The sequence below is a fragment of the Mustelus asterias genome, chromosome 20, assembly GCF_964213995.1.
Source record: "Mustelus asterias chromosome 20, sMusAst1.hap1.1, whole genome shotgun sequence".
In the NCBI taxonomy this organism is placed as follows: domain Eukaryota; kingdom Metazoa; phylum Chordata; class Chondrichthyes; order Carcharhiniformes; family Triakidae; genus Mustelus; species Mustelus asterias.
Window position 1 is genome coordinate 49,545,433 of NC_135820.1, and position 24,927 is coordinate 49,570,359.

Consider the following 24,927-nt stretch of genomic DNA (forward strand, 5'->3'; position numbering starts at 1 on the left):
TTTTCCAGCACTTGGTCTGGAATGGGGGGGTGGGGGTGAGTTAATAGGTTGTGATGAACAAAGCATCGTAGCTGTGAGGGACAGCTCGGTGGATAGGATATTAGGATGTAGATAGGCTGGAAAATTGGGCGGGGATCCTGGATTCAGAATTCAATCCTGGACCGGGGAGCGGCGCGGGCTTGGAGGGCCGAAGGGCCTGTTCCTGTGCTGTATTGTTCTTTGTTCTTTGTTCTTTGTTAAGAAAATTGCTACGCTATGTACTTATTATCAATGTTTCTTGTTCCACCAATACATTTAAGTTTCTTACCTTCCTTTTTCATCCCTGCTCGAAAGCATTTTTTTAATCTGCAGTATCTACATTGGTTTCGTTTGTCCTTATCTACAATGCATTGTCTGTTAAACCTGGAAGACAGCACAAAAAAAAATAGATCAAATGAGACACTCCACTCTCTCCATACAGTAAACATATTCAAAAGATGCTTTAAGCGTAATGTATGTCACATAACAGCATGCTGTAAATGTGAAAATCCAACACTGGAACAAGTCACTACTGACATTTTTATAAGCGCAAATAAATTCTTCCCAACTAGGGGAAAATGAAGGGTGGGTGGGAGGCGCTATATGGTGGGCTGGGGGATTAGGAGGGTACATGCGGGGAATGGCAGTATTTCACTACTTATTGCCTTTATTTAGTTGCTCACTAACTAGAGTTAACAAAGATAGGACTTTTGGTCTGTCTTTGAAATATCTATGGGAGACACAGTGGAATTCAGTTCTTTGTTGAGACTTCAAGACTTGGGCCAGAACTTTAGGTTGCTTGGGTGGACGCACATGTCTGACACGAAAGCACGTGGGATCAAGCGAGAAGACATCAGGCGTACATCCTGACGTCATCATGTAGTTGTGTGATATTTCAGTTGGCGGGCTTGCTTCCAACTTTCGTGCAGGCAATTTAGCCCATTAAGATAATTTTACGGGGCCCATCCACTTTTACAGTTAGCAGGTGGGCCAATTGGCCAGGCGGTCTTTATGTTTTAGCTGCAATCTCGATCTGGGGCAGGATGAACTGTCAGGGCTGACATAAAATTAGAAGCGGTGCCTGGGACTGAGGTTTATGTTGGAATGTTCTGCCTGGGCACTGTTTGCAATGTTTCTCCATCAGGATTTATTTTATATGGGCTTGCAGATCCCTGTGACAGCTCCACTGTGGCCGTCTCCTTGAGGGAGCCCATTAGAAGTGGCAGTCCGCACCCTCCCTTTTCTCAGCGCCCGCCCTCTTGCTGCCCTCCCTGATAGCGCTGAGCCTTTTCCAGCATGCTGGTTGCCTGTTAATTGAGCAGCCAGCATGGAGACACATTTTGTGCCCACTTCCGGGCCCACCAAGTGTGTGCATCCGATGGGTGCAGAATTCAGACCTTGGTTGCTGTTGAGAGATCAAATATACTGGGCTGTTCATTTAAAAGGATTGGTTGCTCATTACAAATTAAAAGTTTCATCCTTTCCAATATAAACTGCATTAAAAGTGGAGCCCAACTAAAATCTGTCAGCCAAAACATTTCCTGTTTTTTTATTTTAATCATTCCTACAAATTAGGGAACACATTTCTTGGTTGAGAGAATTTCTGTCTATTCACACATTTCTTAATGATGAAGGTGTGAGTTATTTTGTTAAGAGAAAATTGATTTAAGATACGATAATTCTTTGACAGGGAAGACAGCTGTAATCAAAGTTTGAGATTCAATAAGAGGTAACCATGGTGCAAATCAAATATTTTAGCCCCAAGTTATAGTCCTTTATCTCGCCGTCCATTCCCTTACCACACACTATAATGAACAACGTTCTCATTTAATTAGCTGCATAGACAACCATGCACAGCTAATTTCTATTTCCTTGTTTTGTTTCAAACATTCTACATTTGTGAAGCCCATTTGGAACCCAGCAAGACTGTGTATCTGTTTATTAATTGTGTCACTTTTAAGTGAGCAGGGATCGTTATTCTCACGGTGGTTAGTCTATGATTGTGACATGGCAGTGGAGGAAACACTAATTACAACTGTAACTCAGCATGCAGTTCAGTAAATTCACAGACGTTTACAACCCTTCATGTTTGTGCTGGGTTTAAGAGTTATCCAGTCTAATTCCCCCCTTTCCAACTCTTGGTTTGCCATCCCTTAGGTTATGGCATTTCAAATGCATATGTTTAACATGGTGAGGGTTTCTGCGTCTATCCCCTTTCAGGTAGCGAGTTCCAACACCATCTGGATGAAAGCATTTCTCCTTAACTCCCCTTTAATACTGCTACCAATTACTGTGGGTGGCATTTTGTGGCCTGTCCCACTGGTGGGATGTTCCAGTTCCGTCGAAGTCAGTGGACCTTTGCACAGCTTGCTGTGTCCCGCCCCCCCCCCCCCCCCGACATGCGCTGCAACTGGGCTGTAAAATTCTACCCCATAAATCCATACTCCTAGTTATTGACATCTTTCCTAAGGGAAATAAATCCTTCATATCCACTCAATCTAAGTCCCTCATAATTTGGTATGCCTCAATTAAATCTCCTGAAATTCAGTCTCCTCTGCTCCAAGGAAAACAATCCCAATCCTTTTTCCTTGCTAAAACTTTCCAGTCCTGGCAACATGCTCATAAGTCTACTTTGGACCCTCGCTGGTGCAATCATACTTGTACGAGAGGATTTTAATATGACAAGAAAAGAAAAAATGGATTAACAAAAGGCCATTCAGCCCCTCAGGTCTACAACTTCCACAGGTTTATTTTATGTTTAATCAACGCCATCATGAGTTCTATTCAGAATCCACTCTACCAGGCAAAGAGCTTTACTGTGTTGCCTGCCAGTAAATGGTCTGATACAACTAAGGTTTAAACATGAATACTAGCCAACTGGATGAAATATTTCTGCAAGTGGAAGAAGTGAGACTTGTAAGCATCCATCAAACGGCAAGGAATTGATGCTGCGACTGCTCCTAGTATTTAATTTAACCTACCCTGCTCTTGTCCCTGTAGTATATTGCAAACTCTGAGCATTTTGTCAAATTGCCCCCTCTGCTGCCCTCTCTACTGCAGAGTAATAATTAAAGTTAGTTTAATAATGGCTGCCTGCAGTTGAGCATAGATTCGTCTTAGTGCAGTGCATGACATTCCCTCAACTTGAAACTAATCTACAACCAGTCTAAATTTACTTTCCATTGCAATCAAGGCGAATAACCACAACAGTTCCATATAATTTTCAGCAATTTCCATTATTTTAATTGACATTTCTGCATGAAGAAAGTGACCCTTAACTACTTTGGTTGCTGTAGCTTCAACTGTTAGAAAAGCCATGATGGTCAGTCACCAAAGATAGATAAACTGCGATGAAATATGGAAAGTGATCACACGTGTTCAGTGGAGTTATGTACTGCTGATACGAGTGAAGCCTTGTAAACCCAGCTTGTCACTCAGTTACAGCAGTGAGCTGTTAGAGTGGTCTGTTCAGATTGAACCTGGCAAATACATGAGGGTGGAATTTTCCTGTCCTGCCCGCCACGGGAATTGTAGCGAGTGGGACAGGACCATGCAAAGGCCTGTTGACCTCGGGTGGGATATTCTGGTCTTGGGGCGAGCACGGCCAGAAAATCCCACCCTCCTGAATCTCCCTAAGTAAACAAGAATTGCTGTGCATGTCTCCAAAATGATCTTGTATCCTTCACAGTAAGAAAGTTCTGGGACAAATGAATCAGACGGGTGAAATTTTCTCGTCTCGCCTGCCACAGGAATCATAGTGGGTGGGACAGGGCCATGCAATGGTCCATTGACCTTGGGTGGGATTTTCCGGTCTTGGGGTGGGCGCAGCCGGAAAATTCCTAGATGTTACTGCATGTGAATGGACACGTTTAACAAAAAGAAATGAAACCACATCATAATTGCCTTTGTATAAACTTGCTCTATATAAATTAAATATTAAACCAGCTTAATCTTTATATGTTTTACAACTTGTAATCATTTTTTATATATTTTTGTAGCAGAGATTCTGAATGAAATTTCACGTTTTAGGTTGTATGCCTGACTTGCTGGGTATATGGAATCCTATCTTTGTTTCTCTATCCTGAGACATAATTGTTATGGAATAATAATTGGTGCTAATCATTAACAGACTGGCAATGAAAGAAGGAAAATTGTAGACATAATTCTCTTGAAGCTGAAACCAATCCTTGTAAAAGTCCCTGGTTACTATGGTAGAGTTCATTTAGCAACTGAAATTAACCAGTATTATATATCATAGACATATCATAAAGGTCTTATCAATGGAAACTCTTAGCAATGTCTCCATCTTTGAGTGACACCAAGTGCTAATAGTAATCATGGACTTGGATTATATCCATCCTCATACACTGGATCATTTCTCATTTGTCGGAGATGTTTAATGACCTCAAGGATTAAAAGATGTCTTACACAGTTAATCTTAATCAAGAACATTTATATTTAAGTGAATGGAAATTTCTTCAGCTGGACATTTTTTATAGGTTTGCAATTGTTCTCCATTTCGGATCCATTAGCTACCTTTTCATCTTTGCACTCTTTAGTTAATAGTATAAAATAATTAAAGTAATGTCCTTTATGCCTTGAGTGCTGCTTTGTTCAAGATGAAAGAAGTCATGATTTATGGAATATAATTGGTTTCTATGATTTTTAAATATTCCCAATGGAGCACACTATGGCAAAACATCCTACGTGGTCGCCCAATGGGAAAACAGAATTACTTTCCACAGAGTGCATGGAAGTTCTTGGGCTTGAAGCAGGGTTTACACTTTTGAGAATGATCAGCAATGATGTTGAATAGGAGCAGGAGTGGACCACATGGGTCCGCAAGCCTACTCTGCCATTTAACAGGATCATGGCTGAACTTTTACGTCAATTCCACTTTCCCTGCCCTATTCTCATATCCCTTGATTTCTTTAGTGTCCCAAAGGTTCTTGATCTCTGTCTTCTGAGGTAGTGAATTACAAGGATTCACAACCAGTGAATGAACTTCTCATTTTAGTTCCAAATGATTGATCCCTTGTCCTGATTGCAGATTCTTTAGCTAGGGAAACAGCTCGTGAGCATCTATACATTCTAATGAAATTACTCTTGTTCTTCTAAATGCCAAAGAATATAGGCCCCATTCTACTCAATCTCTCCCCATGGGGCAACCTTCTCATCCCAGGAATCCATCTTGTGGACCTTTGTTGCACTCCCTATAAGGCATTGAGGTGCAGGCATTTTGCTTGCTGGCTGATGAGCCGGCCAGAGACAGGTGGTGCCTCCTTTCAGAAAGACCCACCAAACTAAATCCAATCAGGCAGTAGTGAGGCCACCACCAGGCCTTCCCCTGGAATTAAGAACCTGGGGGAGAAAAATCCAGTCTAGTGAAAGCTTCCAGCCAATCAGAGGTCAGGAGTTCTTGTGCTCAGCAGTACCATTTAGGAGGTCATGGCTGCTGCCTAGACAGGGACCGGAGTCCCAATATCACGGAAGACACAAGCTACAGGTAAGTAATTTGGGGAAGGGGTTCTGTGGAGTGGGAGACATGGGGCGAGCCAGATAGGATGGTTGGAAGCAAGGGCAGAGGGTGGCTGTTAGCCCTTCCTGATGTCAGGTCCCTTGATCAGGAATTGAATGCCTTTGATTGAGAGAGACACCCCAAAAAAATGACAAGTGACCCACACATAGTTCACACATAGTTCACCTTTCAGCCAGGTTGCATGGTGACAGGACCACTTGCAGCTGGGTTAATCCTATTCATTGGTCACTTAAGGCCCTCAATTGCGGTGGAGTGTGACAGCTGGCCATGGATCTTCCTGCACAGAACTTAACTCTGGTAGGGACAAAAAGGCTGTGCAGTCCAGGTATGTCACTACCCTGCCCAATTGCAATGCACTTCCCACCTCCAAACTAAGCACTGGTAGGAGCAGAATAATCCCCCCCAAAACTGTGCAGAGTACTCCAGGAGTGGTCTCTCAAAAACCTGTAATCATGGCAAGGCTTCCTTCTTCTTGTATTCCAAACCCCTTGCAATAAAAGCTAATATATGAATTGTTTTCTCATTGTTTGCTGAACCTGCATGTTAACTTTCTGTGTAAAGATCCCCCCCAAATCCCTCAGAATACCGACATTTATTAAATCTTCACTTTTTAAACAGTAGTCGTACTTTCATTCTTCCCACTGAATTTGCAGTTTACTACATTACACTCTATCTACCACCTTTTTGCTCATTCATTGAACCAGCCTCCATCTCTTTACAACCTCTTTGTATTCTCCTCATAGCTTACTTCCCTGATGCACAACTTCAAAACTAAACTGTACTTGGTCAACTTGTTGCAATTTATATCATAATTTCTTTTGAAGATGCTGACATACATGATCAATTTTCTTGAATTTATTTGACTTTAATATTGATAGGAGACCCCCTAAGACTTGAAATGCGTATAGCTGTCCTTTAAGCTGAAGTTACAATTCAGAAGTGTCATTTTCTGGAGAGTATTGGTATATTTTATTCTAATTTACTTATTCACAGGATGGGGGTTTTGCTGGTAAGGGCAGCTTTTGTTGCCCATTCCTAATTGTCTTTGACCTGATGGTGGTGAGCCCACTTTTGTGAGCCAGTGCAATTAGTGTGATTGAGTGTACTCTCACAGTGCAGTTCAGGAGAGAGTTCCAGGATTTTGACTCAGCAACAACGAAGAAATAGCGATTATATGGCCAGGTCTGGATGGTTTGTGACTTGGGGGAGAACTTAAAGATGTTGGTGTTTATACATACCCTTGTCCCTCTAGTTGTGAAAGGTCATGGTTTTGTGAAGTGTTGATGCAGAAACCTTGGTGAGTTGCTGCAGTGTAGTTTGTACATATTCACTTGTGAACTTCCCCTCTCTAAGTTTGGAAATAAGGAAGTTCTGCAATTACAACAATCACATTCTTGGGGTCAAAGGTATGAGAAAGCAGGATTAGGCTATTGAGTTGGCCGATCAGCCATGATCGTAATGAATGGCAGAGCAGGTTCAAAGGGCCAAGTGGCCTCCTCCTGCTCCTATCATGTACGTATGTAACACTCATGCCAGATGCACAAGACTTTCGGAATCATTGTTTTCAATTCTATGGTCCCGATATTTACTCAAAAGCATGGAAAGAGCAGAAAAGGGCAATTAGGGATGAGCAGTAAATGCTGGCCTTGTCTGCAGCACCCACATCTCTTAAATGCTCTTTTTTAAAAAATGTCTCGTTCTTTCTTTCCCCACCTGCTTGGAACCAGCCCATACTTGGCGGTTAAAATTCCCCCATATCAGTCTGATGCTTGTTAGCTTCTTTCATTCCTTGTATAAGCTGTTGGTTATATTGACAGTAAACTGTTTGTCATTACTTCCATTCAGCCCTTCTACACATAGTAACCGGAAAATCATTTTGTGAACAATTAATGTTGAGTAATGTGTAACGCTGAATATTATTATCTTGTAATAATTTCATTTGACAGTGTGAAATTCTCTTCAGCTAATTTATTAATTTTAGTAATGCGACCTAATCAAATAGCCCAAATGTTTGATTGAATATATTGACTTCAAAATGTCATATTAAGCTATATTTATTTGGAGGACTGTCTTCATGTGTGTGTATATTTACGCTAGTGTGGGAATGATTAAGAAACTCTATCAAATAGCAACCTGTACCAATCTACGGCAAACAAAGCCTTTCCTCGTGTTGTGTTAATCTTCAATATTTCCATACTTCATGGTAGAGAGCACTGGACAATAATGCAGTATGCCTGCAGTAAATCACAAAATAGAATCAGAATCCCCACAGTACAGAAGGAGGCCATTTGGCCCATTGAGTCTGCACTGACCACAATCCCACCCAGGCTCTATTCCTGTAACCCTACATGTTTACCCTGTTAATCCCCTGACACTAGAGTCAATTTAGCATGGCCAATTAACCTGACCCTCACATCTTTGGACTGTGGGAGGAAACTGGAGCACCCGGAGGAAACCCACGCAGACACGGGGAGAATGTGCAAACTCCACACAGACAGTGACCCGAGGCCGGAATTGAACCGGGTCCCTGGCACTGTGAGGCAGCAGTGCTAACCACTGTGCTACTGTGCCGCCCCAAATTGACATTAACCAATGTGGTGCATGGAGTCTGTGCTGTATATATGAAGAATAGATTCTATAACCTCCTGAATTAGTTTGCGGAATTTTACCTGCAGGAATACATATGATTTTTTCGGACACTTCGTCTGAAGAAACCTTTGCAGCCGTCGCAGCTGGAAGCACCGTAATGTTTTCCTGTCGCTCGATCACCACAGATTGCACAGAGAGCGCTTATCCCAATGTTGTTAGAAGCATTCATGTTGGTGGCTTCACTTGGAGATGTATCTGAGAACAACAGCAATAGATACTTCTGAAAGGAGCACAAATGCGGCTATAATAAGTATTAAAAGATAGATTAATAAATTCTAAGTTGGATCCTCTTCAACTTGGAAGGGAATGTGGTCTCTTTATTTTTATTATTTATTATTAGTCACAAGTAGGCTTACATTAGCACTGCAGTGAAATTACTGTGAAAATCTCCTAGTCACCACACTCCAGCGCCTGTTCGGGTACACTGAGGGAGAATATTTGCATGGCCAATGCACCTAACCAGCACATCTTTGAACTGTGAGAGGAAACTCGAGCACTCGGAGGGAAACCCACGATGACAACGTGCAGACTCCGCACAGAATCGAACCCAGGTCCCTGGCGCTGTGAGGCAGCAGTGCTAACCACTGTGCCACCCCTAGACACAGATATATGCGATAGACATTTTGATTATCGCCAGCAACATCTATCAGTTCTGGCCAACAGGAAGATTGTGAAGTAAAAAAGCAGGGTTCTTGAAAAATCGTTCATTATGTAGATTGTAACCAAGTTTGAAGGCCAATTCCATTCAGGATTTGAACTCAATGGAAATCCAATGCTCCAGTGCAAATGCTATTAGATTGCAATTTGGTAACTAGTTTACTTCATAGAAGAACTTCAAAATATATTTGTACTTGCAAAGAAAAAGCTTCACCTTTGTATTATGTATGAAACAAGTTTACAGTATAAGCTTATATCTTAGTGGAGTGGGCATCTCTGAATGCATCATTTTTTGATATAAAATCTTTTAAAAAGAATTTCCTTTCACAACTCCTGCAGAGAAAATGGGGTAAGGGTTCACTTCCGGAAAACAGAAATGCGGCAATTACTTTAAAAGATGATCGGAGAGGCAAAGAGATATTTAGGAAATAATTATAGCAGCAGTGGCTAAACCTAACAGCACTTTCAGCACTAGGATGATTAGCAAACAGTCAGAGGAGAGTAAAGGCCATAAAAGATGCAACTAGAAACAAATCAGGATAAGCCAAAGGCAATTAATATTCTGAATGATTACTTGGAGAATCATAGAATCCCACCATCTACAAACTCCCCTCCAATCTACATGCCTTCCTGACTTGGAACTATATTGCCGCACCTTCACTGTCACTGGGTCATAATCCTGGATCTCTCTCTCTCCCACCCAACAGCATTGTGGGTGTACCTACATCACATGGACTGCAGCAGTTCAAGAAGGCAGCTCACCACCACCTCTTCAGGCCATTAGGGATGGGAAATAAATGCTGGCCTAACTAATGGTGTCAACCAACGACCCTCCCCCCGCCGCTCGCTCCCCTGCCCAATCTCTCCCCCCCCCCCCCCGCCCCCCCCACCCCCCCCACTCCGACCACCCCGTGAAAGAATAAAAAAAGGATGCCATTTGGCGGGTTGAATTTTCTGTAGCAGCAACTCAGCTAATCCCATTCCCCTGCCTTTGTCCAATAGTCTTGCAATTCATTTTCCCTTCACATGCTTATCTTCCTCCTCTGTACTTTCTGGTACTGCATCCCACACCCTAACCGCAAAGCTGTAGCTCTTAAAGCCAATCACCTTAAATTGGTGTGCTCTGTTCCTCGATTGTCCCGCTGATGGGGACAGTTTCTGTCCATCTGCTCTGTCTCGAACCTTCATGAGTTTGAACAATTCTAGCAAATCTCCCTGCCAACCTTCTCTTCTCGAAGGAGAACAGCCCCAACTCCCACCCAGACATCTGAAGTCGATTATTCCTGGAACTATACTTGTAAATCTTTTCTGCATCTTATCTAAAGCCATCATATCCTTCCTCGGGCGGAATTGAATGTTTGAACAGGGGTCTTGCCCAGTGGCTAAAAATTGGAAGGAGCCTGCATTGCCTCCATTGAGGAAGGCTCGTCATTTTAAGTGCCCATCACAGGCCCCTGCGCTTGGGGCTTACCCAGAATGAGGAACTCTCATTTCCAACCCTGATCAAACAAAAAAATACACACGTATCTTCCTCCCATTTTTCAAGGCAATCTTCTGAAGGAGAATCCTGCAGAACTCAGTCAGTGCAGGAAACCTCAGAGAGAGCAGTGGAGAGAATCCATGCAGAAACCAACCCCCCCGCCGCTCCCCGACACACATACACACAAACATACTTTTATGGCACTAGTTGTCATATTCTGGTAGAGTTTGAATAATAGAATCATAGAACCCCTACAGTCGGCCCATTGAGCCTGTACCGACAACAATCCCACCCTATCCCCGTAAACCCACATATTTACCTTGCTAATCCCCCCGAAACTAGGGTCAGTTTAGCATGGCTAATCAACCTAACCCGCACATCTTTGGAAGAAACCGGAGTACCCGGAGGAAACCCACACAGACACTGGGAGAACATGCAAACTTCACACAGACACCAAGCCAGTAATCAAACCCGGATCCCTGGCATTGTGAGGCAGCAGTGCTAACTACTGTGCCACCGTGCTGCCCCCAAAGTTTCTTTGAAAAACTAAGGAGAGAAGACAGGGGTAGGGTGAGTAAGATGATAGGCTGGGTAAGGAGGTAGTGTAGGTGAAGAGGGTAGGGTGGGTAAAGGGTCTGGTGGGTAAAGCGTTCAGAAGATAAGGGGGTAGGGAGTAGGTTGGGAGAGGGAGTGAGGTGTCTAAGGTAAGGGTATAGGCTGTAGGTGGGAAGGCTGAAGGTCAGCTCAAGTCAGGTTGTTGGAGGGAGGTTGGGGTATCAGAGGGGAGCTGGGTGGTAGCGGGCTAGTCAGCAAGTCAGGGAGCATTTGGGTGGTGGAGCCTAGTCAAGTTGGGTCAGGGAGAGACACTAGGGTTCAGGGGAATACGGTGTAGGGGGCCAGTCAGATCAGAGGCAGGATACTCCGATCCTCTGATCTCATCCGTGGCTGACCACGGAAGAGATGGAGAATGTAAGCAAGTAAGAATGGAGAATTTGATGTTCCAGCCAGAACTCCATTCATTTCCAGCAGCACTGGAGAATCCCAGCTGCGAAGAAGGACAGAGATTTTTGGCGCAGGTTACTGGGTAGTCTCAGGGGTGGGGGGGGGGGGGGGTGGGGGGCGATGTCAGGTGATGAGGTCAGAATGGGTCGGGGTGTTGGCTGGTTAATCAGAAGGTCAGGGAAGTTGTGGGGTCAGGAGGGTTCGGGTCATTTGAGGGGTTGGCTGCTTTGTTCACTGGGTGATTGAGTTGTCAGTTGTGTCACTCGGTTTTAAATCGTCTAACCTTTTATGAGTAACCGCATGTAAGCAAGTAGGATGCGTTCAATGTCTCTGACTCTAACTCAGAGCTGGCAATGTTTTCGGAGGGTCCTAGCAAGCAGGGGAATTGCCATCGGAAGTTCAATCTTCTCAGGCATTTCACATGAAGTCATTGCATTGGGGCTTTGAGGGATCCTGGAACGTACCTTAGGGGTTGTGTCTGGTCTCTGACTGTTTGGAGACCTGAAGATCTGAGCTAATAATTCAGTTGAGGCTGAAGCAGTGTTATATAAAGATTCATCATAACTTGCTTGCTTTTGAAGTCTATTTATAAAGCCCTGGATCCCGACTAACTTTTCAATCACTTTTTCAATCTACCCTCCCACTTCAACAGTTTGTGTATATAAAACCTCTCTGTTCCTTTGTTACTTTATATTGGCTTCCCTTATTCTTCCAATCAAATGCACCACTTAACACTGCTCTGCATTAGATTTCATGTGTCCCATGCCTGGCCATTCCACTAGCCTGTCTATGTCCTCTTGATATCTATCACTATTCTCCAAACAGTTCACAATATCACAGAATCACTAGAATCTTTACTGTGCAGAATGTGGCCATTTGGCCCATTGAGTCTGCACTGGCTCTCTGAAAGAGCATTCTACCTAGTCCTGCTTCCCTGCCTTATCCCCGCATCTTGCACATTCTTTCTTTTCAGATAGCAATCCAGTTCCATTTTAAATACCTCAATCAAATCTGTCTCCATCACCCCCTCATGAAGTTCATTCCAGACTCCACCTCCTCTCTGGGTGAAAGATTTTTTCCTCACATCATTTTTACTCCTTCTGTCCATTGTTTTGAATCTGTATCTGAATATGATGAAAGGTGGTGATAAAAGGTCACTCAAACTGAAACATTGGCCTGAATTTTCATCAGTGAAGCGGGCAGTGGAAGTTAAAAAAATTCCTGGCTTGGCTCACCTGTCTCAGGATAAAGTGCCTGCAAAGGCGGGACCTTCATTGCTGGGGTGGATGCAGGCCAGAGTCAGGCAAGCCGACCCAGGAAAAAGTGTGGAGGCATCCACAGGGGGCTGGGGGGCCAAGATGAACTGTGTAAAGGGCCCGTCTCAGTGATCTGGGAATTCATCCCGCTTAAAATAAACACAAAAGACCTCCAGCCTTCAACCCACACACCCATCACCATCCACACACTCTCCATGCTTCCTCATGCCCTCCACCCACCACCTTCCCATGGACCCTCAGGCTCCCTCTGCCAAGCTATGCCCATTTACCCACTCCCCTGGCTCCTCATGCTCACAAAGCTAAGCTATGTCCATTCACTCATCCTCCTTCATGCCTTATGTCCCTGATGCCAGGCTATGCTCTTCGTTCCAACCCTCATGGCTCTTCATACACCCAAGGCCAAGCTATGCCCTTCCACCCATCCCAGCAGCCCTTTAAACCCCCAATACCAAGTTATGATACTTCCATTGACCATATATGCATTGAACCATATAGTGACGTGGTTTGTGTAAAGCTTCAAGAAAATAATTCATTTATAACTTTCTACCATGTTAAAAGGGAGTCATTTCGTTAGAAGGCAATCATTCAGATTCTTTAAAGTATCAATAACCAAAGCCATAAGCCTCTGAAACTACTTATCATAATAAACATTGTGAAATTGACAGTAGAGATCAGTTGTCAATCAAATAATGTTTTCTCTGGTCACAGGTATTTTAACAAGATAATAGTTGCCTGAGTTGCCAAGCATGTATATTGAGTCATGGCTGGGAGCCCAGACATCCATCATACTTATTGAAGCAGCTGTGCCCCAGAGAAAATGTTACGGAGTAGGACCTGTTCCTTTGCTTTTTTACCTATGAGCTGAACAATACGGTGGAGAAAGTCCCACTGGGGCTGATGGCTTTAATGTCATTTTTCCCAACTGCTGTGCCTCTCTGCCAAACAATTGGGAAAAGTCTGCCCCAGGTGTCTATACTGCATGCAAAGAAACGCAGCCCAGAGAGTTGCTTTGTTTTGGGTCTTAGGGTTGCAATTAATTTAAAAGCATTTAGTGTGCCCTGGAGGGCTATCTCATCATGGAAATGGGCGGAGCTTAGGAAAGTTCCAGGATTTCAATTTATCTGTGTGTGAATATTCTGCAGCAGGGGAAAAGGCCATACTGAAAAGCTGCTGTTGTTAGCAGGCTGCAGGTTGCAAAAGTGTTGCTGTTAGTTAGCTCTGTGTAATTGGGTCTCAGGAGAAGTCCCAGGAGCCGTTTGGTGGCTCTGTGATGCAACTGGGCTCAGGGAAACACCTGGGAAGCTGCGAAGGTGGCAGAGGCTCACCGACTCCATGTTGGAAAGGGTTGGGGCTCAGAAGAAGCCCTGGGAGCCATTCGTATCTTGATGTATTTGGTGAGTTTTGGAGCTTGGTGCAACTAATCCTGGTGCCAGCCCAGAGAAGTTAACCAGCTGTTAAAAAGCTGAAATTGAACCAGCAAACAGAGGCATAAGTGCAGACTTGGAAATCCAGGGGGCAGAGTCTCAGTAGAGAAGGTTAAAACTCAGGGAGGTGTGCCGTCATTGAGGCAATCCAAGTTGAAGAGGCTTTGAAGAAATTCAGAGCCTTGATCTTCGAATGTGAAATGTTTGGAGTGGCTCATGAAGGAAACAGTGTTTCAACGAGATTGGTTGAATGACGGTGTTTTCCGACATCTGGGTGGGTTACTGAGAAATCCGTGGGATCTGCCTTGGTCACATTTGCTGTTCACTGTACGGTTTGCCACTGTACAATAAGACCACAGGTTGCCTGTTAATTTACATGTGCTTTATATTAACCCTAAATGCTAGGGCGTTCATGGGAGTGGTTGGAGGGCATATCTTGGCATGGGGGTGTAAGGGGCAATGGGGGATCTGAGGAAGGGCATAGCTTGTCAGGGAGGCATGAGAGACCAAGAGGAATGGGTTGTGGCATAGCTTGGCATGTGGGCATGAGGTGGACCTTTTGAACTTAGGTTTTAAAAAGTCTCCTCATGCACACTGGAGTTCATTATTCCTCTAAGGGGCTGTGAACCATGACTCTTTAAAAGTCCTGGCCCTGGCCCAGAAATGAGAGATGTCTATTTCCACAATGGAGCCGGCCAGGTCTGGAGTACCAGATGCTGGCTAGAATTCTCCCCCAAAAATTCTAAGTGTCGAATTAGAGTGAAAACCGGAGTAATTCCCGTTGTTTTTTTCAGCGGGAGTTCAGAAAAGAATCTCTCACACTGCAGAGGTCACCAGCCTGTATATCATTAAAAATCAGGGGGCAGGGCCTATTCCCACTGGACAGGCTGGCAGCATAGCGTTGAGAGCGCCACTTTCCATCCGCCAAACTGTCAATGGCTCGATTACTGGCCCCCGACCATCCCCCCTTCTAGCCCACCCTGATCTACAGGCCCCCTCCACTCGATTCCCCACCCCTACAGTCCTGACCCCACCCCCCCCCCGCATCCCCACCGTCCCAAACCTGCCCCCCCCCCCCCCCCAAATTCCCCCAGCCCGCCCCGGTCACTGACCTCCCTCCTTCCTCCACCGATCCTGTGTGCAGAGTGGCAATCCACTCCCACCGAAACGCTATCAGGATGGGAACACATGCACGAACCCTGCGAATAGGCTGACGTGGGTATCTCCCGGCCCACTGTGCTAAAAAATTAGTGCAGTGGGATGGAAGAATCGCCCCCACTGTCTTTTGACAGGTACCAGACTGCACCTTTTAAAGGTCCTTCCAAAAATCAGATAGGCTGGGAATGGGGGTCATGAACCCTGGAATCAGAACCCATTTTTAAATGTCTCCCAACTCATCCGACTCGGTGAATATCCAGGCCCTTCAGCCTGTTTCTCTCTACAGAGATGCTGCCTGAGCTGCTGAGTTTGTCCAGCAACTTTTGTTTTTATCTCGGATTTAAAGCATCTGCAGTAATTTGCTTTTGTGTCACAGCACTCCAAATTTTGTGTCATCTGCAAATTTTGAAATTGTCCCCTGCACACCAAAGTCTAGGTCATTAATATACATTAGGAAAAGGAATGGTGTAATATTGGCCCCATGGCGAACCCTAATGTGCACCTTCAGTAACTGTTCACAATTACTCTCGGTTTCCTTTCATTCAGCCTGCTTCATATTTTCTCACTTTACCTGTTATTTCAAGGGCTTCAATTTTGCAGACAGGTCTTTATTTAACACCTTTTGGAAGTCCATATACACCACATCAACTGCGTTACCCTCATCAAGCATCTCAGTTACTTTATAAAAGTAATCAAGTTAGATAAACATGATTTGCCTTTAATAAATCTATGCTGGCTTTCTCTTGTCCAAGTGACTGTTTTGTCTTAGATTACCATCTCTGAAGGTTTTCCTATCACTCAACTTTAAACTGACTGTCCTGTAATTGCTGGGTTTACCTTCATACCTTTTTTTGAACAAGGGTGTACTGTTTGTGATTCTCCATCTTTTGGAATCACTCTTCTAAGGAGGATTGGAAGATTCAGGTGGCACGGTGGCAGAGCGGTTAGCACTGCTGCTTCACAGCACCAGGGACCGAGGTTCGATTCCAGCTTCTGGTCACTGTCCGCATGGAGTTTGCATGTTCTCCCCATGTTTGCATGGGTTTCCTCCGGATGCTCCGGTTTCCTCCCACACTCCAAAGATGTGCAGGTTAGGTTGATTGGCCATGACAAATTTCCCGTTAGACTCCTAGGGGGATTAGGTGTGTAAATATGTGGGGTTATGGGGAATAGGACTTGGATGGGATTGTTGTCTGTGCAGGCTCGATGAGCCAAATGGCCTCCTTCTGCTCTGTAGATTCTATGATTATGGCCAGTAACTCTACAATTTCCACCCTTACATCCCTCAGACTCCTTGACTACACCCCATCTAGTCCTTATGGAACTCAAGAGCAACCAACCAATCCACCTGATACTTCCTTTTTATCAATTTTTAACCCATATTGTATCCCAACTGCCTCCTCTTTCACTATGACTTTGACAGCATGTTCTACTTTGGTAAAGACAGATACAAAATATTAATTTGGCACCTCAGCCTTGCCTTCTAATTTCATGCTCTGATCCACTTTTTGATTGATAATCAGCTCCCGGTATTCATGAGGAATGATATGAATTTGATACCCTTCCCAAAGAGTGACAATTAAGAACTTTGCTACAAATGAGACAAAGTTAAAGACAGGCTAAAATGGCTCAAAAGTGACAAATCATCATGGATAATTTGTATTATGGCACTGTGGAGACCAGAGAGGAAGTAGTGAGGCCCTGACCACCATTATGAAGGAGTGATTTGATATAGGAGATTTAAAGTAGGATAATTAAGTATATATATTCAAGAAGGGGCAACAGTGGGCAACTACAGGCCTTTATACAGCATTTTATATCAAAATGTGGAATCAATTATCAGCAGTAAGCTTAAGGATCACGTGCACAACAACTTAACTAACAATAGTCATTATAGCAACTTTGAGCAACTTTTGAGGAACACCCAAGTTGACAGTGTAAGCCCCAAAACATCTAAACTCCAAAAGGCTTTTAAAAAAGTCTCTCATGGAGATCTATTAGTTAAATACAATGAGATGGAACTATGTGGTGGCACAGTGGTTAGCACTGCTGTCTCACAGCGCCAAGGACCTGGGTTGAATTCCAGCCTTGGTGATTGCCTGTGTGGAGTTTGCACATTCTCCCCGTGTCTGCATGGATTTCCTCCAGGTGCTCCGGTTTCCTCCCACAGTCCAAAGATGTGTAGGTTAGGTGGATTGGCCATGCTAAATTACCTCTTAATGTTCCAAGATGTGTAGGTTAGGGGGATTAGCTGTGGTAAATGTGTGTGGGGTTATGAGGATAAGGCGGGGGGGAGATACATTGAGAGAGTCAGTGCAGACTCGATGGGTTGAATGGCCTCCTTCTGCACTGTAGGGATTCTATGGTTCTATGAAAGTTTGAAGCAGTGTAAAAACTAATGAAAGTGAGCTAATCACTTCAAAAACAAAAGCAGCAAAGGAAAGCTGTACGAGAAAAGAACATCACTTTAAACCTAATGCTAATTAGGCTGAGAGGTACAAAGCCAACATCTGCCACAAGATTCTCCTTGACATATCTCTCATGTTACTACATTAAAAGGTTAACATATTCAGTGACTTTCTTTCTGAGTCACTGCCTATTCATTGCAACTAATTACATACTTCAGTGAAAAACATCCCTGCTACATTTGGAAGAATGAGAAGTTAGTTTGTAATTGGTCTGCGAGAGAGGTTACCACTTCAACTGTCACAACTTCTTGTTAAAAAATTCCTTCTTAAGGGAGAGAGTACTTGTTTCATGCAGCACTAATTTCAAAGACTTCTTAAAAATCTGTCATGTTCTATTCTAAATTAAGCCAGGGCTGGCCGGGAATAGACAAATTAAAAAAGATATACTATAACCTTACAAATTCTGAAAATAAAAATAGTTAATTATAAAGAAAATATGAAAAATTACAATCAAAATCTATATAATAAACTGCAAACAGTTAAACGACACTTACTCAAATAACTTCCTTCGAGTGTGAGGATTGTTTAAACTAAATTGGTGGAGTAACGATCGGGGAATAATTTAAAGTTAACCATTTTACATTGGCTTTGATGTAACATGTGGTTTTGAATTCAAAATTTCTGCTCAGCCAAATTGAACTTCTTTTGCTATCCTTGCTTTTTTCCGACTCTCCTTTCTCCCTGATGAAGTGCTCGTTTTAACCATGAAAGTAATTGTTTTATCCCTGGAGGTTTAGACGCATGATTTCGTATTTTCCTTCCTCCACACTCTGATCTTCCAACATGGACCTGTTTACATTGATATGTTTTAGTTACAAACATAACCACATAAGTAATAAACTCTTGGAACTTGCATGTTTCTAATTTTAAAATAATGATTTTTTTTGTGCTAATTAAGGCGTGGGATGACAATGCTGTAAAATGGAACATTACTCTGGGGACACAGTGCTATAACCAATAACTCAATAGATGGATAGAGTCATAGAGGTTTACAGCATGGAAACAGGCCCTTCAGCCCAACTTGTCCATGCCACCCTTTTTTTTAAAACTCCTAAACTAATCCCAATTGCCCGCATTTGGCCCATATCCCTCTATACCCATCGTACCTATGTAACTAAATGCTTTTTAAAAGACAAAATTGTACCCACCTCTACTACTACCTCTGGTAGCTTGTTTCAGACACTCACCACCCTCTTTGTGAAAAAATTGCCCCTCTGGACACTTTTGTATCTCTCCCCTCTCACCTTAATATGTAAGATGTAATATGAAATCTTAAAATACAGATCCCATTGCATTGGTCAACAATGTGTCATAGAAAGGTCTCTTTGGTTGCATCAACAGCAGCTTTCCTTAGTTGACATTTTTTCATTCATTCGTGGACATCGCTAGTTGCCTTTGTTCAGAGGGCAGTTGAGGGCCAACCACATTGCTGTGGCTCTGGAGTCATATGTGGACCAGACCAGGTAAGGATGGCAAATTTCCTCCCCTAAAGGACATTAGTGAACCAGATGGGTTTTTCAGACAATTGACAATGGTTCATAGTCATCAGTAGATTCTTAATTCCAGATATTCTTTATTGAATTCAAATGCCACCATCTGCTGTGGTGGGATTTGAACCTGGGTCCCCAGAACATTAGAGTTTCTGGATTAATAATCTAGCGATCATACCACTAGGCCATCACCTCCCCAGCGTGGAAAAATGCCTCAAGTTACTGCACAGGCATAATCCAACTAAAATGGATATTTTGACAAAGAAGGGAAGAGGGATAAAGCTGATGGCTCAATTAGCTTAATGCGAGTGGTGGGGAAAATACAATAATCTTGGACAAACGTAATTATCACTTGGGGAAAAATATAGGTTAATAAATGACAGCCAGCTGGATTTGTTCAATATAAATCATGTTTGAGTAACTTTATTGTTACTCAAAATAAATTTATTTACCCAGCATTATGCAGACTTACGGCAATTCCCCATTAATAATATCAATGAGGAACATCACAAATGCTGCAGAATTAGTGGTCTTGCCTGCCCCAGGGAATTGCTGGAAGTCTGCATTGCACTGCTAGATGTGGCGCTATGTGAATGAATTATTCCTCTTTGTTTCTACTCCTCTATCTGAAAGTTCCTCTATCTGAAAACCGGCACAGTGGTTAGCACTGCTGCCTTACAACGCCACGGACACGGGTTTGATTCCCGGCTCGAGTCACTGTTTGTGCGGAGTCTGCACGCTCTCCCAGTGTCTGCGTGGGTTTCCTCTGGGTACTCCAGTTTCCTCCCACAGTCTGAAAGATGTGCTAGTTAGGTACATTGGCCATGCTAAATTCCCCCTCAGTGTACCCAGTGTACCCAAACCGGTGCTGGAGTGTGGCGACTAAGGGATTTTCACGATGAACCATTGTAAATTGTCTGAAAAACCCATCTGGTTCACTGATGTACTTTAGGGGACGAAACATTGTGATGTTCCTCATTTTCACAGTATCTTCATTGTATGGTTAACGTAAGCCTGCTTGTGACACTAATAAATAAATAAGTTCTTTCCACATATTCAGCACTTTTGTGTGATGAAGTATTTCCTGACAATAAGCCTAAATATGTTCTTTTTCCAGTTTGACCTGGCATCCTTATTAAAGTAAATATTTCTACCTTTAACAATAATTAGGTTCCCTCTCAGGTGCCTCCTGGCCATCTGAAGAACCCAGGTCTGTTCAGACCGTCTTCATAATTCAACCTCCTGAAATTGGAGGCAAATTGTGTCTCTTCTCTGCAATGTTCCCAGTGTTCGAATTGCTCTGTCATTTCTTGGTGACCAGAAGTGGATGCAGCATTCAAGGTGAGATCTGATATCGAGTGTTCTGTTTGATCATTAGCTCTTCTGACAGCTTTGACTATGAAGTTAAATATGTCTGTAGTTTTGTGTTTTGCTCAATGGCTTGCTTCTAGGTTACTCCCTACTTCACATTTAGCTATCCAGACACTGTTCATAGAGTATGTAAGTTGTCTATTTTTCTTCCTGCCTGTAGCATGTTATATTTTGTTGAAAATGGATGAGAAGTTCTGTTCAAAGTTTTGAAATTCAGTGTATGTTCTAAGTTTGTAGCTGTCTTTCTTGGGCATTATTCATCTACCTGAACACAGCTCTTTGGCTCATTATCTGCTGATCATTCACCGTGAACTCTAGGTGGAGTTTGTCAGCGTTGGTTTGCCATTGCCTTCCACTCTCAGGGATATGGTGAGGAGCCATTTCCAAGTCTACCCCAACCAGAACAGAAATCGAACCTGTGTTGTTGGTGTTATTCTGAGCCACAAGCTAGCTAACCGAATTAACCAGCTCCCTTTCTTGAGCATAAAATGTTTAAATCTATGCTAATACGAAGCTAACATTTTTCTAATATGACTGACAAACTCCACCAGGAAGCACCAGTCGCTATTCATCAATAAATTATAGTTCAGAGTGATGTTGAGCACCCTGGCAGGAAGCAACCAAAAGCAGTATCATAGAATCACTACAGTGCAGAAGGAGGCCATCTGGCCCATCGAGTCTATACTAACTCTCTGACAGAATATCTTACCCAGGCCCTCTCCTTCGCCCTATCCCAGTAACCCCACACGTTTACCATGGCTAATCCATCTAACCTATACATCTTGAGACACTAAGGGGTAATTTACCATGGTCAATCCACCTAACCTGCACATCTGTGGACTGTGGAAAGAAACCGAAGCAAATCCATGCAGACACAGGGAGAACGTGCAAACTCCACACAGTAACCCAAGGCCGGAATTGAACCCGGGTCCCTGGCACCGTGAGGCAGTACTGCTAACCACTCTACCACTGTGCCACCCAGTAACTAGCGTTGTCAGCCAATCCCTTGCAGCTAGGAACTAATTTCGGCTTTGTTGTCTAGTGTTTGCATACCTATTAATACACAAATGACTTAGATTTTGTTTACATTATTTATATTACTCAAGTTAAGATTATGAACACTCCCAGCTGTACACTCGTAAGAAGTGGCTGATTTCTAGGGGAAGACCACTCCTGCTACATTGTTAAATGATGGAGTTAGATAAATCAGGCAAAGTAAGTGATTCCCAACAAAGATCCTTCAATCTGAATATTACCTTAAATTTACTGGCCCCCAAAGATAATCTAAGTTTCTTTTGATAGGAAAAACTGAGGGGAAGAAAGAAACATTTGGCAGAACAAATCTGACGCCATAACAATTTATCTTTCCTCTTCTTTCATTTTCTGGTATATTGTTCTGGCAACTAAACTGGGAGAGGAATTGATAAAGCTGGCATTAAATGTGGGAAATCATAGAGTTGGTGCAGGGAGTTAGATATCTTTTTTTTAATTGATAAGACCACAATTCAGATACAACCCAGACTGATGGGATGAAAGCATCCTTTATCTCCTGGGCTGTTAAGGGAGTTTGGTGAAATGAATTTGGGTAACTTTAATCTAACTCACATTCATTTCCAAGGAATGATCAGCAGCATTTAGTTTGTTGAAATGATCAGCTTCCATCAGTACCTGTCTTGGGCCAACCCCATCAAACCACTTTTATGCTAACCTGACAATCAACTGAGCAAGCCACAGGATGTCTGGCATGGGAAATGGGAAAATGTTGCACTGGTCCAGGAGGAATGTCATTCTGAAGATGGAGCAGAGGCATACTTTTGGGGTGGATTTGGGAATTGTACTTTTAAGGGGCTACTAACTCAATAATGCGTGCCTAGATCACAGGACCCAGCAGGTACTCGCTTCCCATACAGCACAGTGGCACAGTGGTTAGTCCTGCTGCCTCATAGTGCCAGGGACCCAGGTTCAATTCCGGCCTTGGATCATTGTCTGTGTGCAGTTTGCACGTTCTCCTTGTGTCTGCGTGGGTTTCCTCCAGGTGTTCTGGTTTCCTCCCACAGTCCAAAGATGTGCGGGTTAGGTTGATAGGCCATGCTAAATTGCCCCATAGTGTCGGGGGAATAGCAGGATAAACGCGTGGGGTTAAGGGGATAGGGCCTGGGTGGGATTGTGGTCAGTGAAGACTTGATGGGCCAAATGGCCTACTTCTGCTCTGTAGGGATTCAATGATTCTATTCTTTGATTTGGGGTCCTAAAACTTGCATAAGGTGTCTAGGACATCTAAATAAGGCTGTGCCATTAAAAAGTGAATTTGGACTCTGTGCAGTCACTGGCCTGCAGGTGTGTAAAGGCTACAGAAATGGTTGGTGACGTCTCGCAGCATGTACCAATCACACATCACTGGTTCCTGATCTTTCCTGCAAACCCATGTAAGGTTTGGCATGCATAAAGATTAGTCAGGCATTTACAGCTCTTAGTAATGCGCTGGAGGTTTTCTGGAAGATAAGTTTGAAGTTGGAGAGGTGGGAGTGTCAGCAGAAGGGCATGGAGCTGCCCTTGGGCATCCTAACCTGCTCTCTATCCCTTTTGACACATCAACCCACATAATCTTCACTGGCAAACCACTTAGTTCCAGTAAAGGACCTGGGGCAAAAAAAATAAAAGCAGCTGATACAAAGGTTCATGAAAGCCTATGTATGGCAGAAACAAATACAAAAATTAACAAGAAGGATCCCAAAAAGGTCTCTACCTTATATAGTCTGGAAGTCCCCGTAAAATACTTTCCTACCTATAGGTCCCCTTTTACTACCAAGCTTGTCAGGTGTTCTGGGATTTGGGGAATGGAGCTCAGCATTTCAAAATGAGAAAGAGACAGCTTCTTTTACACGCCTCTTGCAATGAGCTGATTTGCTGTTGCCCACTTTGCGTAGCCACCACCCGTCAAACAGCAAGGTCAACCCTCTAGAATGTAGAACATCTGTGGATTAAGGAATAGTGCAGCACCTTTTCCTGTGTGTCTTTGGGATAGCTTTACATGAACAAAAGCCGCAACCTGTGCAATCGGTACAATCTAACCAATCCCAAAATGGGTCTCACGTATACAATATAAACTCAATCAAGATTATCCTTAAATCATTTTAAAACCGCACCTTCCGCACCTCTCAACACAACACCCCTGAGCAGGTACTGCTGGAAACTGATTATTTTATCAGCTGGACTACCTACATACTACTGTTATCTCCTCGGAAATGATGCATGTTCCACATGCTCAAGCAACAAAGACAAGAGAGCACATAGATCCAAGTCCAGACTTTTGGGAAACCCAAAATGTCCTCAAGTAAAAACATTATTAGAGATATTGAAAGATATTATGGTAATTAAGTAGGTACAGTAAATTTAATTATGTTATTGTGAAATTTGTAATTGTATTATGTTTTTCATTTTAGCTAAATCTGTATTTTGGACAAAGAAATTTAAATTACTTAAAAAGTTTGTTTTTTTTAAAAAAGAAGCATTTTAAGCGTTTCAGTTGATTAAAATTTTTCATCTTTAATCTGTACATCTTTGTATATCTGTACATCTTTGATCTGTACATCTGCAGGTAATTAGGAATGAGTTTTTAAAAGTTTAGTTTAAAGTTTATTTATTAGTGTCACAAGCAGGCTTACATTAACACTGCAATGAAGTTACTGTGAAAATCCCCTAGTCGCCACACTCCGGTGCCTGTTCAGGTACACTGAGGGAGAATTTAGCATGGCCAATGCACCTAACCAGCACATCTTTCGGTCTGTGGGAGGAAACCGAGCACCCGGAGGAAACCCATGCAGACACGGGGAGAATGTGCAAACTCCACACAGACAGTGACCCAAGCCGGGAATTGAACCCAGGTCCCTGGCGCTGTGAGGCAGCAGTGCTAACCACTGTGCCACCGTGCTGCCCACAAATATGGAACGCCTCACGAATTTGCATGTCATCCTTGCGCAGGGGCCATGCTAATCTTCTCTGTATCGTTCCAATTTTAGTATATATGCTGCCGGAGCGAGTTCTATTTGTTTGTTGCTATGGTTTCATTTACCATAGTACACAGTGAGAATTTACATGCAGATCGCTTTACAGGTCTGTCATTTGTGTTATTTTGTCTGGTGTATCCCTTCAATTTTCATACCAATGATTCAAAGTAAGGTTTTGGCTGCTTCCTATTGTAGGGTGTTCAAAGATACTAAAACAAAAGTAAAATACGGAAGATGCTGGAAATCTGAAATGAAAACAGTAAGTGCTGGAAATACTCAGCAGGTCTGACAGCATCTGTGGAAAGTGAAACAGAGTAATCGAGTGGGATTCTCAGCACGTTTGCCGGTGGTGGGATTCTCTGGTGCTGCCAGCAGCGCACCCCCACT

The 24,927-nt window shown here is 43.3% G+C and overlaps 1 protein-coding gene and 1 non-coding gene across 6 annotated transcripts in view; both read right to left on the bottom strand.

Annotated features, from left to right (window-relative positions):
- Positions 1 to 24,927, bottom strand: part of hnf4a (hepatocyte nuclear factor 4, alpha) — a 175,819-nt gene that overhangs the window by 41,306 nt on the left and 109,586 nt on the right. For all 5 annotated transcript variants that reach the window (XM_078236505.1, XM_078236502.1, XM_078236504.1 and 2 more), the window contains 2 exons: positions 8,227 to 8,401; positions 308 to 402 (listed from right to left, as the gene is read on the bottom strand). In XM_078236505.1, coding sequence (XP_078092631.1) covers positions 308 to 402; positions 8,227 to 8,375 — 244 coding nt within the window. In that variant the 5' untranslated portion in view covers positions 8,376 to 8,401. The remainder of the gene's footprint in view (positions 1 to 307; positions 403 to 8,226; positions 8,402 to 24,927) is intronic.
- Positions 24,470 to 24,572, bottom strand: LOC144508770 (U6 spliceosomal RNA). Its single transcript, XR_013500335.1, has one exon. It is a non-coding gene; the product is annotated as a U6 spliceosomal RNA (small nuclear RNA).